This window comes from Motacilla alba, chromosome 14, assembly GCF_015832195.1.
Source record: "Motacilla alba alba isolate MOTALB_02 chromosome 14, Motacilla_alba_V1.0_pri, whole genome shotgun sequence".
Taxonomy (NCBI): Eukaryota; Metazoa; Chordata; class Aves; order Passeriformes; family Motacillidae; genus Motacilla; species Motacilla alba.
Window position 1 is genome coordinate 158,989 of NC_052029.1, and position 17,300 is coordinate 176,288.

Here is a 17,300-nt window from a genome sequence, read left to right on the forward strand (position 1 = left end):
GAAGGCTGTCAGCGGCAGCCGCCCCCTCCCCTTCCCCCCGCGGCGCCCGCACGGCGGCGGCTCCCATTGACGCGCAGGGCGGGCCGGGGCCGGGGCCGGGGCCGGGGCCGGGGCCGGGGCCGGAGCAGGAGCAGGAGCAGGAGCGGAGCTGCGGAGGCCGTTCTGTCGCATGCTCCCAGGGCTCCTTCCCCGCCGTGGCTTTGAAGAGGCCGTTGCGCGGGAGCTCGGTGTGGAGCGCATCGTCGGAAGTGTCGGAAGCAGCGCCGTGTGCCGAGCGCATCGTTGGAAGTGCAGGTGGCGGCCCGTGGGGCGGTGTTACTCTGCTGGGCCACTTTGGTGGTGGCTTCCGCCCCCGCCCCTGGGGGGGGGGGCGTGTTTGTGCAGGGGCAGCGAAGGGCATTGCAGCATCCCCAAATTAACAGTAGGTCCCTTGACAGAATTCCCCTTAAGAAGCAGAAACCGAAGGGCTCCGTTGCTGCCGCTGCTCGCTGGCCTCGGTCTGCATATGTATCCCCTGTTAGCCCGCGGAGCCACACCAGGAGGTGGCGGGTTTGGAACATGACTTGCCCTCGTTCTCCCGGGCAGGGGGAGCCGTCTTATGTGGTCGGTTGTTGCGGAGCTGCATCGTTTACCTGATGACTTGCTATGTGTGGTGGTGTCTTTAATTTCTGTCCATCCAACAAAGCTAATTCCACGTTTTTTTCAAGCATTCTTGTCACCTCTTCTGCTCTGTGGACTCACAGAAACTGATGTGTAGGGACCTTAAACGGAAACGAGCTTGATCCTTGTGCTGCACAGCCCCTGGGTACAAGCTCCCAACTCTGTATCCTGTAATAAGTGGCTTAACTGTTCTGCTATTTCCCCCAAATCACTTTAGTACCGGGAGCCTCCTCTCGTTTTTAACAGCTGCATTGAGATCAAGTATTTTATTCTAAAGCAGTATTTCTCAACTTAATCAGATACCTCCTGCTTACTCCTGTGCCCCTATCTTTTTTCAAGAGATGCACCATATTAGTCTTAAGAGCATTGTCAGCCTTTTTAATGTGTGGTTTACTTTTTTAGTGTGCAGCACACATGAACACCTCACTTTCTCCTCACACATTGATCTTGGCTGCTGGAAAAACCCACTCAGTATCCTCAATGCTTCAATATAGGACTTAGCAGCAGCGCTGGAATTGCTGTGCTTCCTTTAAGATACAGATGTCAATGGAAAAGAAAAAAGCTTTCTGTCAGATTTAATTTACCAGTATTTAGCAAAAATCCAAGGGCTGATCTATGCAGTTTTTACCTAAAGTCTACTCATTAAAAGTGTAGTTTCACTGTGCTAGCATTCCATGGCTGGAGCAGCTCAGAGGAATTTGTCTCATTCCGGCATGGAATTCCATGACCCGGCTGCTGCTCATGGCTCAGCCTCTGACTGAAGACCTGGGTCAGACCTGTTGCTTTAATCTTTCTGAAACCTGGTTTACTCAGGTTTTGAACGTTCCCTGACATAGCTGGATCTGCTCAGATTTTTCTAAACCAGATACACCTCAACAAGGAAGCCCGGCTCGCCCGAGAGCCGCCTAGCATACAGTACCGTCAGGCTGCGCCGGGCCTGCTGGCACCGGCGGGTCCGCACCCCAGCAGCCCGAGAGCAGCCGCTGCGGACGGCTGGGCGACGCGGAATGCTGCGGTTGCCCCTGGCGACGGGCGGGGCGACTTCCGCGGGGCCCGGCGCGGCTTCCGGGAGAGGCGGGAGCAGTGGATCCAGGTGCGGCCCTCGGTTCTGCCCGCTCCGCGCCCTCGGCCGCCGCCATGGCCCGCAAGAAGCTACACCGACCCATCGCCGCCATGGCCAAGAAGATCCGCGCGTACCGGGCGCTGAAGGATCGGCCACGGGACTCTCAGCGCTTCGCCGTGGACTACGAGACCATGCGACGGCCGCTGACGCAGAAACGGCTGCCCGTGCGGGCCTGGGAGGACGTGCGTAACGAGAACCGACTGTTGGCGCTGCTCTGCCGCCTGCCGCGCTTCGGCGTGGGCCGCACCGTAACCCGCAAGTCCTGGCTGTGGGCGCACCGCGAGCCCTGCTACTGGGTCATCACCAAGGTGAAGGCGGACTACACGGCCGAGGTACCTGCCCCATCCCGCCCGCCGCGCCCTGCGGAACTCCCGTCCTCCACCCCGCCGCGACCCACCCTCAACAGGTTCCTCTCTAATTTTCTTTGCAGAACGTGGACCATGGAAGAGCCTGGGGCTACCTGACATTCAAAGGTAAAACCGGCTCGTTTTCCCACAAATGGGGGCAGAACTAGAGAGCACTGAGTGCTTGAGGGTGGCAGAGAAACCGCGGGCTCCCTGACTGGGAAATTTATTTTTCTCACATCTTCTAATGGGAAAAGAACTTCCTTGCGTTTTAAAGGCTGGGAATCTAGCACCTTCAGAATGTCTTTCCAAGGAATGCTGTGGGAGAGCCAGTGCGGTATGACCTTGGGGAACAACAGCACTAAAAGCATATTAGATGAGCTGACAGACTGTTCTGAGACTTTCAAAGCAAGACACAGTATGAGCATGAGGGTATTCCAATTTAAATTGTCTCTAAAAAGGAAAAAGTACAATGGTAAGTAAGTTGTGTTACTGGAATTTTAAATTAATTATTTGAGTTGTATGAGTGAATTTTCCTTTTTAGATTTGCTTTATAGTAAGTATATAATTTTCCCCTCCTGGAATTACTGAAACAGTACTCATTTGAAGGTTTTTAAGTTGTTGACCACTTCTAAAAGTTAGTTTTCCAGGAAGCTTTCATTAGTGTTGGAAGAAATTACTCTTGTTCCCTAATCATAGAAATGGAACTTGAGAAAGACAAAGCAAAACTTTAAATTAAGAGAGAGAGTCACCCACTCAGCTGGAACCTGTTTCTATTTCAATTCTCAAGGACAGAAGTGAGATCCTATGGTATAGCAGGGAATAATTTGTCCAGCCCTTTGAAAACTCTGTTTACTCTTGCCTTTTGTAGCATTTTTGGTGCCAAAGAGTCAACGCTTGCTGTGTCTGGAGGCAGTTTCATGTGATGGTATTACCCACTGGTGTTCATCATCTTTTCCCAGGCAAAACTGAAGAGGAAGTGAGGGAGATTGACAAAGCCATGTACCATGACTGGCGTATAGTGCCCAAACACGAGGAGGAAGCCTTCAAGAAATTCACCCCAGTGCCTGAGGCAACTGTTCGGTTCCTGCCATACCCACCACTACTCCGAGCCATGATCCTTGCACAGTGGCAGAAGGAAGGAAAACCAATAATGGAAGAGCCAATTATTGATCTGGAGAAGGTCCTGGCCTCTCCCCAAGAGTGGGCAAAGAAAAAAGCTACTGGGACACCGGTGTAGACTTCTTCAGTGTCCTAAGCATCCCACGTGCTCTCACTGCCTGTTAAAAGCTCAGTGCACAAAGGGTCTTACAGAGCCCCTCTGTGCCCATTGTCCTAGGATGTTTCCAGCTTTCTCCTCAGCCCTGTACAGTCACATCATGTGAAAGGAAAGATGCAAATATATTCAGACTCTTCTTCCATAACTTTGGTTTCAGTAAGCAGAGGGGTCTTCTTGGTTCCCTGGATAGTCCCTAAATACAAAGCTTCAGTCAGCCAGCTACAGTTCTTTGGAGTTACATTTTTTATGTAACTTGGGTCCTGCATGAATCACAGAAAAATGACTGTAAATATCACAGTATTTCACAGAGCTGTGACAAAATGTATCTTCAAATGGAAATAAATGTTTTCTTAATTCTGCAGCACAGTTCTAAGAAAATCCATGATTTTTTTTCAATGCTGAGACATCATGACAGCCAAATGGAGAGCCATTAGCTCAGGCACAGCATCTGGTTCTCTGAACACTGCAGAATGATCTGGGTTACTGACATATGAAGGCAGTGAACAAGAAGTGGGGAACATGACTTCAATACTAAGATAGTGCAAAGCTATCCATCTCTTACTCCCAAAGATGGCTGTCAAGAGATAGGGGAAATTATTTTAGTTCTGGTGATGCAGAGGAGGTGGGATTGGCTCTTACTATTTGAAGCCAATTGTAAATTACCCCTGTTCCAGGGCAGCATGTTGTGAACATTAAAACGTGCAGCTCCTGAACACAGTTCATGGTATTTCATCTTCTCTTGCAGTGGCTGTGGATGCTGCTGCTGTGTCAAAGGCTATTGGAGGCTCTAGTCTGGGTGTGGGTGGAGGGAGCACAAGAGCTGTTCAGCTCTATATATCAAGTCCCTGCAGAAGTAATTGTTTAGTTCCTATGTCTGCAGGTAGTCAGGAGGTGGTGTTCTATTTACTGCAGCATCCTGAAATCACAAATAGCCTGAAGGGATTTAGTGAGGGAGAGCACAAATTGGACTCTGCTCCACCCAGTGTGTGTGGCCTGGATGAAGCTGGGACCATGTGGCCCCAGCCAGCAGGAGATACTGTGTCTTCAGGCAGGAGTGCACAGATTGACATTGGCTACCTGCATTTCCATAGGGTTCCTCACTAGAGGCTCCTGAAGGGTTAAGATGCTATGGGATACGAAGGAAGGCTTTTCTTGTGAGTTAAAAGCTGAGCCTGTGACAAGGAGCAGAACTGAGCCTGCCTTGTTGTGGCAGGAGCACTGGCGTGTGTCGGATCTAGTTCTCTGGCTTCAGAAGGAATGGAAGAATCCAGGAGAGGGAGAATCAGGAGTAGTATTAAAGGCACGGTTTGAGGCGGCGAGCCTTCCCATGGCAGTTGCTGTGGTGGGAAGGTAGTTTGTCTGATTACTGTAGTCTCCACTGCTGGGCACTGAGCTGAGCTGTTGCCTTCCTGTCCACACCATGATTGAGGTACTACTGAACACAAACCAAGAACAAGGGAGATTAAAGGGAGGTGTAGTTGTGAGTCAGATGGGATGAGTAGAACAGTCTAGTCCTCTGTTCTGCACAGCAGTGATCTAAATGTAGCACCAGCAGAGGAAGTGTCTCCCTGAGGGGGCACACACAATGACCTCAGTGGACAGACCTAAGTGCTGGTCACAGCAGCCCCAGAAAGGCAAGAAATGACCCGTGATCAGTAAAGTAAACCAGGGAGCCAAGCCAGCAGCAAAAGCAGATGGAGCTGATAAGGCACAGACTCACCCAGCAGCTTGGGTGAGGCAGGATCTCTGAAGATGATGATGTAGTCCAAATCCAGCCCCCTGGGTCCAAGGAGTTGATCCAGGAGTGGGTGGAGACTGACACAGTTACATGTTGAAAACCTCAGGTTGTGCTTCAATGAGGCTCCTGGGCCACAGGAGGAAAGGGCCCCTGTACAGGTGGGGGTCTAGGTGGCACTTACTGGACCTTCTGGTGAGCTCAGGGTCATGAAATGGGGAAATGGATGTCTTCTCACAGAGCCCTGGACAGCCTGGGAGCCTTACCCTGATAGTGAAGGTCCCTTCTGGGAAGCTGCACAGCCTGTTTGCCATGTGTTGGATTCCATGCCCAGAACGTGCTGTGAGTTCTGATGAGCCTCCCAAACTTGTACATTTCCTCACAGATTGTTTACCAACATGGGGGGATTGTTTGAAGGATGTTGGCAGTGAGCTGCTTCTTTAGTCACCAGACATGACTGTACTTCACCCAGGGCCCTGCTCAAACTGCTCCTGGCAGTTTTGAAGGGTCCAGCCCCAGGGATTTAGGATGGATCACAGCACACATTTCCGAACCTCATTGTTGAGGTGCCTCCAGTAACTGCAGAGGCATTGCCAGTTGCACTACACCCTGGCCTGTGCCACAACCACAGTGCGTGTGTTGGTCACAGAGGTGACTTGCCTTAGGGCTCCCTGCTTGGGGCAGAAGATGCTCCTCTCCAGTCTTAAGGACATGGTTCATTGCCATGTCTAGCCCTTCAATCAATGCAATTCTACAAAATAACTATGAAGGTGTCCAAATGCTGCTGGGACTGAGAGGCTCCCTGCAGTCGAATGATGCTGATATCACCGATGCCTATGGGACTGTGAAGTGCCACCCTGTGCAGTGCTGAAAACTGACCTGATGTGTTATCCCTGGCAGTTCACCTGAAAGGGCCACCCTGACTAAAGTTCCAGCAAGCCAGCAGGTGAATGCTTCTCTGCTTCAGCTTCTATTTCTGAAGTTGTGCCACCTTATATTTCCACCTTTTATTTCTGCTGCTGGTACAAGCTAGATTGCACTGTTGCTTGCTAGACCAACCCCTTCTGCTCCAACCCTGTGAGCCATCCATGTTTCATTTCCTGCCACTGAAATGCTCAACAGGGAACATTTGAGCTGCATTCTCGCCCTTGCAAGTGTCCTTTTAAATACTGAGCAGCAATCCCATTGCCTTAATAGGAACACAACATGGTGCCCGAGGTGATGTTAACATGTTTATTACATACAGAACAGGTACGGTTTGTTGTTGACAGCATAGGGGACAAAGCACGGGAACATATTCGTACAGCAGGCTCTTTACAGAATGCCATCTTCAGGCCAAACAGCGGAGTTTACAGGCCTTAAGACATTTTTAAAAATCATTTTGTAACATACAAGATACTTTACATACATCACAGTGGAGATATGACAAGAAGCGTACTGAAGCCAGTTAGTTCTCACCTTGATGCCCAGTAGTGACCCAAGGACACAGGAGCTATCAGCAGAGGCTGGGTCTCCCCCCTGCAGCTGCCCCTCTGGGCCATGTGCTTCTCTTGGAGGACAGCATGGCATTGAGCTGGAAAGGAATCTGATGGGAGATTCCTGTGTGTTGTTAGGGCCCAGTGGGTGACAGGAGATACGTGCTGTCCCTTCAGCTGCTCATACCAGATACAGAACAGTCGGTGGTACGAATGTTGCAATTCTGACTTTCCTCTACAAGAACTGACAGAGTTCAGGAACTGAACCCTACCAGGGCTTTTTTTTCCCTTCAACTAGCCCAAATTCTGAAATTTGCCTGGCCCTAACTGATGAACTGTTACATGACAGTGGAATCTGTGCTCTAAATGTTAATGTTGTTTAATGCACTCTGTGTTGGGATCCAATGAGGTCTTCCTAGCAGAAAGCATATAGCGAAAGTGAATGAGAAGCCTAGCATGGTCAGCAGTGCCCCAGCAAAATGTCCTTGGTGAAAGGTCCCCTGGCATGCAGGTGGTGTCTCCATGTATCCCTCAACCTCGTGCTAGTCACAGAGTCCAGTATGCATATGCCTGGAAGATGCCCTGCGGCTGGATTCCTGCCTTGGGGAGGAGGAGTGTGATGGGAGCACGTCACCAGCACTGCTCACACGTAGCATGGGCACCACCGTGGCTGGCTGAGACCTCTGTTCACCAGAGATGTCTCGTGCCTTCTTGCAGGGAAAGTGTATGTCACGACCTCTCCTGAACTGTGGATACAAAAATTGTTTAGGTGCTGCTGTGTCAGGAGAGATGCCACATGTTAGAACATCCCCTGGGAATATGGCATCCCTGCAGCACACTGGGATCTGCAAGCCTGGTCCATGGCAGCAAGCACAGGACACAGCAGGGAGCTTTCCAGGAGATAGAGGCTTGCCCAGTTGTCCCCATACTGTCACAAGGACATCGCTGTGAACCCTGGAGTGCTGTACAGGTCAGGCAAAAAAACAAGATGACCACCAGGAGCTTCCAAATTCATCACTAACAAATGCAACTTGCCCTACTCCTGCACAGCCAGAAAAGAATGTTTCAAGGGACACGAAATTTGTCCTTGTAGGACTGTGTCAGAAAGGGAGAACACACCATTGCCTCTACGCCTGGAACTTTCATATTCTGCATTTTGAGCTCAAAACCACTCTCCCTGGCCCAAATTTTCGCTTCTTCTTTTGTAAGCAGGATTCACATCTGCAATCACTCAGCATTGCTTAGACAGAAAAGGCTATCACCACTTTTCTGAGGGGCTGTCAATTTTTTCCAAGAGTCAAAAATTTCCAGCTTTTCAAACTTCTTACTAGTATAGTCAGTGCTTGTGATATTAAGTAAAAGATGTCAGGAATCTAGCCTCAATTCTTTTTGTGTGTCACACCAGGTGAGACATAGCCTTGACTGCACTTGTCCTAACCAACTGCCAAGTCTCTGTTTTCCACGTCTCTGTGAAAAGAGATCTCCTTCCAGCAGGTCCTAAAAAGCAGACACAGCCTTGAGATGAGGCAATCTCAATGTGTTAATGAAGAACTCACAGCAGATCAACACCATCTGCCTTCACCTGTCTTTTAAAAGCCACCAAATGCAATGCAGAGATAACCACCATATGAACCTTTCAGAATGAACTCAGGAATTCTTTTCTGTATGGCTGTATTGGAAGGGAGAGTTAAAAGCCTTGCCTTTTCTTAAAAAAGCAACATTCTGGTACCCTTTTGCTACTACGGCTGTTTGGCCTTGACAATCAAACAACCTATCTTCCATCTGAGCCCACCAAACAATTCTCTTGGGACACACAGAGGCAGGCACCCAGCACATGACTGCTGAGGCAACAGCAGCAGCAGAGGAAGGGAACTTTCCCCCTGCAAAGATGGAGGATGTGATCCCCACAGTAAGGGTGCTGCTGCCTTCTCCAGCCCCACAGCCAAAGTGCTGCTGAAACCATGACGCTCTTTGGAGGCTTCCTTGGACCCTTTGTTGCTCTAAGTCCAGAGGATGTTATTCTGTGCTTAAGGGTGAATAAGGATAAGATGAAGAGTCTACTGGTGAACTAGAAGGATTTCTGCTGGGGTGCTGCAGAAGTGATTCACCATCACTGCTTTGGCAGGGAATGCCTGGGGACACACTTCTTTCTCATGCAGGTGGGAATGAGGCAACCTGCCCAAGAACCTGAGCCACCCCCCTCCAGCTGCCCCACCTGACACTGTGCAAAGGCTTCCCACTGTCCTGGCTCCAAGCTCCCTCCATGATGTACTGCCGTTTCTCTCCTTTTAGATGCCAGCTCCAGAGCAGAACAAGAACCTAACCACGCCAAAAGCATACGGGCCCAAGTTGAAAGCTGCGAGTTCAGAGGTTCAAGGGGGTCACAGTCCAAGGCAGGAACCGTTGCAGTTGTCCAGGGTCAGTTTCCAGCAGGAGTTATAATGCAGGCGTTCTGTATGTACATCGTGGCATTCAGGCAGGACGAGGGACACTTACATTGTGGGAAAAGAGGAATTCTCACTCAGGGATGTATGATACCTGCCACACAATAATGTGGCTCCGTTCAGCCTTGGAAAGTACTGGCTTCACCTGGGTGGCATCTCCCACATTCTCTTCTGTCTCATCATCTTCCCCATCCCCTGAAGAGAGAACACAGAGAGTAAAAATGGCAGGAAAGAAAATGCTCTGGAATACTCTGAAGAGGCCAATACCCCTTTTGGAGTCCCAGCAGTCTGATAACAGACACTGTGAACTGAGATCTTTCTCTGTGCCTAGAGAACATTTACAGCAACCCCATTCTTTTCTGAAGCTGGACTGCATGGATGGGACAAACTAGCTCCAGCAGCAACAAAAACTACCCTTCCTTTCAGGGAAGCTGATTTTACACACAGAGCACCCTCAGCAGCATGGCTAATCATAGTGGGGCAGCAATGTTTGGACCCAGTGGCACAGATGCATTTGTTCTTTCCAAAGCCATTCATACTGATGCTATTCTATGATAGTTTTAATATATTTGTAGCTTTGTAGATTGCTAATGTATGGCTGTAACTCCCAGTACTTTTCCTACCCTTTTCTCCTACATTTTAGAACAGTAAGCTAACCTTCTGATATATTCCTGAAATACTATTTAGTCTTGCCTCTTTCGTAAACCAAGGACATCTTGCTTTTTACCATTGTAAGACTCTGCCCAAGATTGCTTTCTCATCTGCCTCACGATCGTCGTGAAAGAAGACTGAGACCACTGAAAGAGAGAGGATCCTACATCCTGGTTTGGTGGGGGTTCGCCAAGTTCCCGGGACTGGAACTTGAGTTATTGTACCTCACGCTACACTGCTCCCAGTGAAAAGGACAAGGAGCATCTTGACCTTCCTTCGCCTGCATCGCTCTGTAACAATGGCCTGGAGTTTTCCACCCCCAAGCCTGGCTGGACTCTCTTCTGGAATGACCCTTTGGTGGTCTCCACAGAAGACCCTTCTTTTAACCGTGGCAGATGGATTGAGATGGGAGAAACCACTCCCTGTAAGACTGAGACATGAAACCCCTATGTGGACAAGACTCTTTTTCTCCTCAAGGACTGAAACCTGTAATCTGGGGGGAGGAGGGCAGTGTGTGTGGGGAGAACAGCTAATCGAACTGATCATGTTTGCCTGCAGGCAGTGAACCAGGAAAATAATAGCTCTCCCCACTGTTGAGATCATAAGACTATTGTATTCTTCCCCCCCTCCTTCCCAACTTTCAATATAAAAAACCCCTCGAGTCAGCTAGATTCTCGAGATCTCCCCAACGTGAAGGCGACTCCTCGACTGGACATCGACTGGACCTCGAAGAATTGCATCGCCCCTATGTTGGTAGATATACCTACTCTGTCTTTCCTTCCTTTACTATAGGGTTTTCTCTCTCTCTCTCTCTCTCTCCCCAATTCCCTCCAATGCATTTTGCTGTGATTGTTCAATAAAGTACATTGATTTTGTTACTGCAAACCCCCTTGCCATGTTGGTGTTTTGTACCCTGAGATCAGATAACCAACCATCACAATCCAGTCCGTGAGGGCGGATCGTGACAACCATGCATCATAGACATAATAAATGTGGGGCAAAGCTCTTGGACCAACTCCAGTGGGGCAGAACCTGGGGAAAATTACCTAACCAACTGCTTTTCTAATTGGACGATATCTGTTAAATATGCTAATTTGTTTAACTTACAAAAGTGTAGAAGTCCTGTATCGTGTGTATATTACACCTGGAGGCCTCCAGTTAAAGACCTGCTTTTATATTACTTCCTATATTAACATAATCTCAAAACTGTGTTGTTTTGTTCTCGATTTTGTAGGCATCACTACAGCCATGTGGCACTGCAGCCACAGGGCACAGGTTGGCAGCCTTGTGCTGTGCAAGGAACATCCTTATTTGCCCTTACAGCCAGATACAGGAGAAGCAGTATGGGGCTTTTCTGCTTTGGTTCTCCACAACAGTGATGCCTCACTCCATGACCACAGCTATGCACCCACTACCTTTCCAGATGCCTCCCACCAAGGGGACTTACCAATCCGGAAATCAATATACCCTTCTCCTCCACTCAGCACCAGGACGTTCTTTAGCTTCTGACCCTCCATCTCAGTGGCTGCTGTGCTGGGGTTCTCCGAAGGGCTGTCCAACACACTCCCGTTCAGGGTCGCAAGGACATTGCCTAGGAGAGGACAGAGGTGCTGTCGGTGCCTCTGCTCAGCCCCCACACAGTTCACATGCACAGAAACACATTGTGCAGACCAATTCTTTCTGCTAGTCAAATATGGCTGTCACTCCAGTATAAATACAGATGTGTGAACCACAGGAAGTGTCAGCCATGGCCTGGACCCTAATCTGCTGCAGACCAGCTCCAGCCCCTGCTACAAAAGGGATTGAGGGACAAGCGTCTGCTGAGGGAGAGTTGTGCTTACCTGGCACAGAGACGAAGAACTTGACAGCATCACGGTGGCCATGGAAGCAGAGCTGTGCCTGAGCCATGGAGCAGTAGGGAATGAAACTGCTGGCAGATTTGTCACTACTGTCATCACCATACACGTGGATGACCCCACCAGAGCGACTGCCCTCTCCAGAGGTTGGTGAAGTCTTGTTGGCTGGAGACACAGCAAGAACACCACCAGTGATAGCTATGAGTCCCCTTTACAAAAGGGACTCAATCAGAGAGAAAACTCATGAGCTGTGAAGGAAAACCTTTAAAGGTGCACATCTCTTTAAAGGTCTTTTATGAATGATGTGATGGAGGAGACCACAGCAGATTACACAGTCCCTCTCTTTTAGCCTGGGGCAAGCTAGACTGGTGTCACAAGCAGTGATCCTGTCCAGCCTCCAGAAATAAGCCACTGTCCTAGGATCAACCTTGGTCTTTTGTAGCTGGCAGGGTACCCAAAGTGTCCACTATCCCCAGAAGGTAGCTGGAGGAGAATTACTGCTCTGGATTAGTGGCATTGCTCAACTTCCAAGTCAAGTCCTTTGCTCATGCCCAGTAATGAGCACATATGCTGCTGAAAGCAGTCTCTGGGTCTGGTGAAGCCTCTCAGCCCACTCAGAGCCATCACAGAAGTGGATGTCCTTCCTCATTTCTTGATTTAACCATGACACCAGATTGTCAGCTACTCCAGCAATGAACATCTTCTGGATGCTCACCATCCACAGCTTCCAAGGAGGGCTCTGAGCCTGTATCCTTCATGACCAGGCTCCAAGAATGTAACAGTGTCCACTAACCAAGCAACAGAGACCAGTGCTCTCAGCTCAGGGAGGGAGATGCTTTCCTTCTGCGTGCACTCACTTCAGTACAACAGGAACAATATTAAACTAGGCAACTTTCACTTTTCTGTGAAAAAGTGAATTCATTATTTATTTGTAGCTCTGTGAATTCATTCATTATCTGTAGTTCTGTGTTTTAGCTTTGGGTGAATTTCATGCTTTGGGTGAATTACATGACTTGGACAAAAGAGACTTTTCCCTATCAGGCTCAAGCCAGGACAGTGGGACAAGTACAAATACTTTGATGGAGGAAGGAGAGTCAATGTGTGTACAGTATATGGCTTTTTTCTGCAACTAATATCAGATGCTTTAAAAGGAGGAGATACGTGTTGATAATGCATCTGGACAGCCACATGAATGTCTTTGAGGAAAAAGCCCCTTTAATTTCTGACCCTGGAAAGGCATGAATTTGAACTGAGATCCTGCCTTAACTGGCACAAACCGAAACAATTCTTCATGCTTATCAAGTCCCCTTGGGTTCAACATCTTGTTTGATAACTTACAGCTGACAGGTGCCATAGCACCACCTGCCATTGGCCTGAAACTGATGAAAAAAGCATCATTGGAAAACAAAGGATGACCAAGGGAGACCTTGGAAGAACACTCTACTCCTGGTTCCTGCTTCTGACTGAATGAACCTTTCCTGTCCCCATCTTAAACTGGTCTACCACAGTAAAGGAACCACTGTTGAAGAATAATTATCTTTAACACAAAAAAAACCCCAGAAGGATCAACAATGAGATGGAAAACATTGTTTATAGCTGTGGGAAATGAGGATATTTACATGACTGTCTCTGATTGCTTTTCTCGAATGCAACTTAAAACAAAAGAGTGATGAGGAAAAATGGATGGAGAGAAGTTGAATGGCAGAGTGGAAGGTGGGAGAATAACTACATAGGGAGACGGGTGCAAAAGGAATGACAGTGGAGGGGAGGCAATGGACTTACCCCGGAGCCCAAGGAGTTGGCCGCGGTGGAGGACTACAGCTAGGCACAAGCAGGGAGTGGGAACACAAAAGGACATGGGAAGTGACAGGTAGGATGGGAGAGAAGAAAAAGGTGATTACTGGGAGATAATTTGAGGGCAACAAAAATAGTATAAAGCCTAGAGAAACCACTACAGAAGCTCCTATTAGTTAATACTAACACTGTTCTTGCTCACTTTGCTCTTACCATACAGGGACAGACGTGGTATCTGAGGTGGGAGAGGGACCGTGTCACAAGGATCCACTGCTACATTTTTAGTGAGATTTTCTTGCTTACCACATTTTTTACAGGAACACACAAAGATAAAGCAAGTGGTTTACAGCAGGGAAAAAGTTTAACTCAGAACAAGGACAGCAGCCTTAAGACAGAATGGGCTTCAAAAGGAACTCAGGAACAAGACCAAAATTGCAGTGACCAAAATGCATGAACAGAACTGTGTCACTGCCCTCCTGGTGTTAAACCCAGACACATCCAACTTCACTGCCCTCAGAGGAGACCATCCCAAGCGTGACTTCCAGGAGGATTACAAGAGGTTTGCTCTTTTCACACAAGAGGTATTTGTTTCTCGGCTTTCCTGTGAGCATAGGTGAGAAAACACACATTTGGCTGTTTTCTGTTGAAAGCAATTGCAATCAGTCTCAAATCCTACTTCCCCATGGTGATCTGGATAAGACCTTCAAAATAAGATGCTGACAGGCAGGTTCAGAACAGGACTAGTAAGAGCTTCAACTAAACTTCCAGCTCCAGAGATTCACCTATTTACTCTTACTGCTGGGTCCCCTCACCAGGCTGGATTTGGTGTAGGATACCTATTTCTACTTGACTGATAAAGCTGAGCCCTAATCTGAGTAAATGGAGCTTTTCTAAGCTCAGTTTTTGGAAAATACTCCTACAGAGACATTAAGATGACTAGGCCAAAGTGGAATTTCCAAGGAGATCTTCCTGGTGACTTCTCATCCCATGACCTCCTTTTGGTGACTTACTACAATTCCCAAAGCTTTGTTTATCCTGTTTCACAGTAGCTACAGAATCTGTTCACATCACTCTGCTCTGTCAAGGTCCAGGGCTGCTCATACTCTGGGCTCTTCTCCCTCAAATGGCTATGATTAAAGGGTGTCAAATGTCAGGAAAGTATCAGCCTGCCTGAACCACCTGCCATGCTGCACAAATAACACCTAAAAGCTTCTTTTTTTAAGGAGGGATGCAGGAGTACTTTGAATAAATGTCACTTACTCTCAGTCAGGGGAATGGAGATGACAACACCATTCCCGGTGCCCACCCAAAGGCGGTTGCCAGCAATGAGTAAGGCTGTGATCCGCACAAAGGAGAAGCCCAGCTTTCCAGTGCCTAGGGAGCATGAATGAGAGTTGGGCAGTCAGTGATGATTTTGGGCAAGGTCTGCTTTGGGCAAATTCTGCCTTGAGCTCAGTAAGCAACAGACCCTCACCTAGCATCTTGCTGACGTAAGGCTCAATGTCGACATCCTGCAGATGTTGATGGCTGTGGGCATGGTAGAGCCTCAGCGTGGAGTCCAGGCGGATGGAAACCCACACGCCGTCTCCAATCCATGCCAGCTGTCGCACCTGACTCTCCCGACGAGGATGGGCATCAAAGGATTTCTAAAATACCAATGTGAGTTCACAGAAGTTTTGCTATTATCTATACTCCACATATACATAGACTCAATTTTCAACTGAGATCACTTGTTTGGGTTCCAAAGATCTTGGAGAAGCTGTGCTAATGCCAGCTGATCAAAGCAGTTTGTTACTGTACACAAAAAAATCCTTTGCTTGAGCAGCTGTCTGGCAGGTTTGCAGAGTTGATGGTCTTTTCAGACCACTTCAGGACCAAGAACATTTAGACACCAAGAGCTTTCAATGTACTTGACAGAAAAGGAAAACACACAACTCTAGGATAAAGTCCAAAGATCAAACTGCTTTGGCTCAATAATGTGAACTTCAGATCCAGCACTTCTTCTCTCCTCAATCAGAATTATTTCAAGCACTCTCAGATTTGTACCAAGATCACTGTACTGATTTTCACCCAAAAGGCTCTGAACATTGTTTTCTCTTAATGGGATCCTGGGGGCTTGCTAACTGTACTGTTCCTTTGTGCCATAATGCCTAAAGATGGAGAAGCCTCAGATTATATGTGAAGAGTCACTGTAAAACAAACACCTATGTTTGGGCAGTACATGGCCCCACAGACTCCCTATTAAAGGCAAAGAAAATTGTCCGTTTAGATTTACTGATAGAATTACGCTCTGCAAAGGGAGGAAGGAACAAATAACCCCTGGCAGATTTGATCGTAATATGACCCAGACTGACAATCTTGGTCAAGAGCTGTTAAGAATAAATACAACACAAGTGTGTGCACGCATAGACACGTATGTGCTCTCTTACCTCAATCTGCATTGTCTTCGGCTGGATAACATGGATTTTGTTCTTGTAGCCACACCAGACTCTATCATAGACCACAGCCATGCAACGGATGGAGTGGTGAGTGTGGCCAAGATCCATCAGGTGGTAATTACTGAGATCCCACTGACCATCTGAGTTAAAAAACAAGTGTGGAAAGATGCATCTCCTCCATGACACTTATGAAACATGTAACAATAAGGTTTAGTTTGATGTCTGACAGCTCTCAAACCTGGCCAAATTAAATATCCTTTATTGCAATGAAGTGAACAGGCTTCTCTAACAAGTACAACAAAAGCAATGAGAGAAGAGGGAAGACAGCTGAACAAGACTATGCAGAAACTTAAAAGGAAATGGGCCATACAGTCCTTGTGGTGAGGCTTCCTCACACCACAGACCTACAACATAATTCCCCCAAAGTGTTAAATCCGGGAAAAGTAATCAGATCTCCCTTCACTCACTCTTATGTTTAATAACCAGGCAGATATTGTGTCCTTCACAGACAGGAACCCTCTATGTCATGAAGTTTTATCTTATTTCTGATGGGAACAATTTTGATGTGTCAATGGTCAGGCCTGAGCTCATGACAAAGGCTGAATCAAAATTTGAATTGCACAAGCCCAGAAATCTCTATATTTCTGCTTGCTGAATGAACTGCTACTCAATGAATAACTAAGTTCTTTATATGCCAACATTAGTCATAGTTAGCAAATCCTCATGTGCTGTCAGAGGGAACATAGCTAAGACTGCTCAAGCCATAGGGTAACAAAACCGACAGCAGTGAAGAGGACCAGAGATTGAATTTACTGAGTGTACCTCAAACAATTGCACAGCATATGTATTCCTAAAAGTGTCATATTTACTCCACATGTAATACACAGTACGTACACACAATTTTGTTCAGAAAAGCTCAAGAAGTGGTGTTAAGAGTACAGGTGAGATGGTTTAGGATAGTGATGATGTGTATAATAGCCATGTGTTTTACCTCGGTGTTTGTACCCCAGCAGCCAGCAACTTTCTCACCTTGGAAGAACGTTTAATCCACTGCTACACTTTCAGCCAAATTTTGTTTTCTCCATTACATTGATTCTTACCTTCTCCCCGATGGAATATGGCTAGTGTTCCATCTGCCAGAGCAACCAGAACCCTCCCTTTCACATGCCTGAAATAAAAGAATAGTAAATACACAAAAAATGCAGTAGAAATGAGGGACTCAAAAACTCCTCCTGCCATCCATACACACCATCTTTACATAGTCTCCAGAATTCCCAGTCAGTTTAGCATTGCAAGAACATCCTGCAAGAGGTCACACCTCTTACCCTTCACTGCAGTAAGATCATCATATCTGTGAGTTTTCTGTTGAGGGAATTCTTCTCCTTCACAATACAAACACCATCAATTTCAACAAATTCCCCCTAATTTACCCCTCAGTGAAATTTTGCCTTTCTCCTCCCCACTTACTTCCTCTTGCTATTGCTAGACATGTATTCACTGA

The 17,300-nt window shown here is 47.6% G+C and overlaps 2 protein-coding genes across 35 annotated transcripts in view; one reads left to right on the plus strand and one right to left on the minus strand.

The window, feature by feature from the left end:
- Positions 1-113: 113 nt before the first annotated feature.
- On the plus strand, positions 114-3,772 carry MRPS34 (mitochondrial ribosomal protein S34). Of its 3 annotated transcripts, none has more exons than XM_038151441.1 (4): positions 114-294; positions 1,063-2,115; positions 2,214-2,256; positions 3,090-3,772. In XM_038151441.1, the coding sequence occupies exons 2-4, from the start codon at positions 1,798-1,800 to the stop codon at positions 3,365-3,367; spliced, it is 639 nt and encodes a 212-aa protein (XP_038007369.1). In that variant the 5' UTR covers positions 114-294; positions 1,063-1,797; the 3' UTR covers positions 3,368-3,772. The 3 variants fall into 3 exon arrangements, with proteins under 3 accessions (XP_038007369.1, XP_038007370.1, XP_038007368.1); XM_038151442.1 differs by having other exon boundaries at positions 1,511-2,115; XM_038151440.1 differs by having other exon boundaries at positions 114-2,115.
- A 2,588-nt stretch (positions 3,773-6,360) lies between these two features.
- MAPK8IP3 (mitogen-activated protein kinase 8 interacting protein 3) overlaps positions 6,361-17,300 on the minus strand; it is a 76,427-nt gene continuing 65,487 nt past the window's right edge. For 29 of the 32 annotated variants that reach the window (XM_038151404.1, XM_038151408.1, XM_038151406.1 and 26 more), the window contains 8 exons: positions 16,900-16,967; positions 15,791-15,939; positions 14,836-15,007; positions 14,622-14,735; positions 13,350-13,388; positions 11,553-11,732; positions 11,159-11,302; positions 6,361-9,255 (listed from right to left, as the gene is read on the minus strand). In XM_038151404.1, the coding sequence (XP_038007332.1) occupies positions 9,134-9,255; positions 11,159-11,302; positions 11,553-11,732; positions 13,350-13,388; positions 14,622-14,735; positions 14,836-15,007; positions 15,791-15,939; positions 16,900-16,967 (988 nt within the window). In that variant the 3' untranslated portion in view covers positions 6,361-9,133. Of the gene's footprint in view, positions 9,256-11,158; positions 11,303-11,552; positions 11,733-13,349; positions 13,389-13,678; positions 13,963-14,621; positions 14,736-14,835; positions 15,008-15,790; positions 15,940-16,899; positions 16,968-17,300 lie in introns of those variants that run through there. The other 3 variants (XM_038151411.1, XM_038151431.1, XM_038151428.1) reach the window with 2 other exon arrangements.

Excerpts from the sequence above, each read along its gene's own strand:
- MRPS34 (XM_038151440.1), top strand. The coding sequence starts at position 1,798 with ATGGCCCGCAAGAAGCTACACCGACCCATCGCCGCCATGGCCAAGAAG. Across the intron at positions 2,116-2,213 it reads AGGCGGACTACACGGCCGAG|AACGTGGACCATGGAAGAGC; the intron begins GTACCTGCCCCA and ends TTTTCTTTGCAG. Across the intron at positions 2,257-3,089 it reads GGGCTACCTGACATTCAAAG|GCAAAACTGAAGAGGAAGTG; the intron begins GTAAAACCGGCT and ends ATCTTTTCCCAG.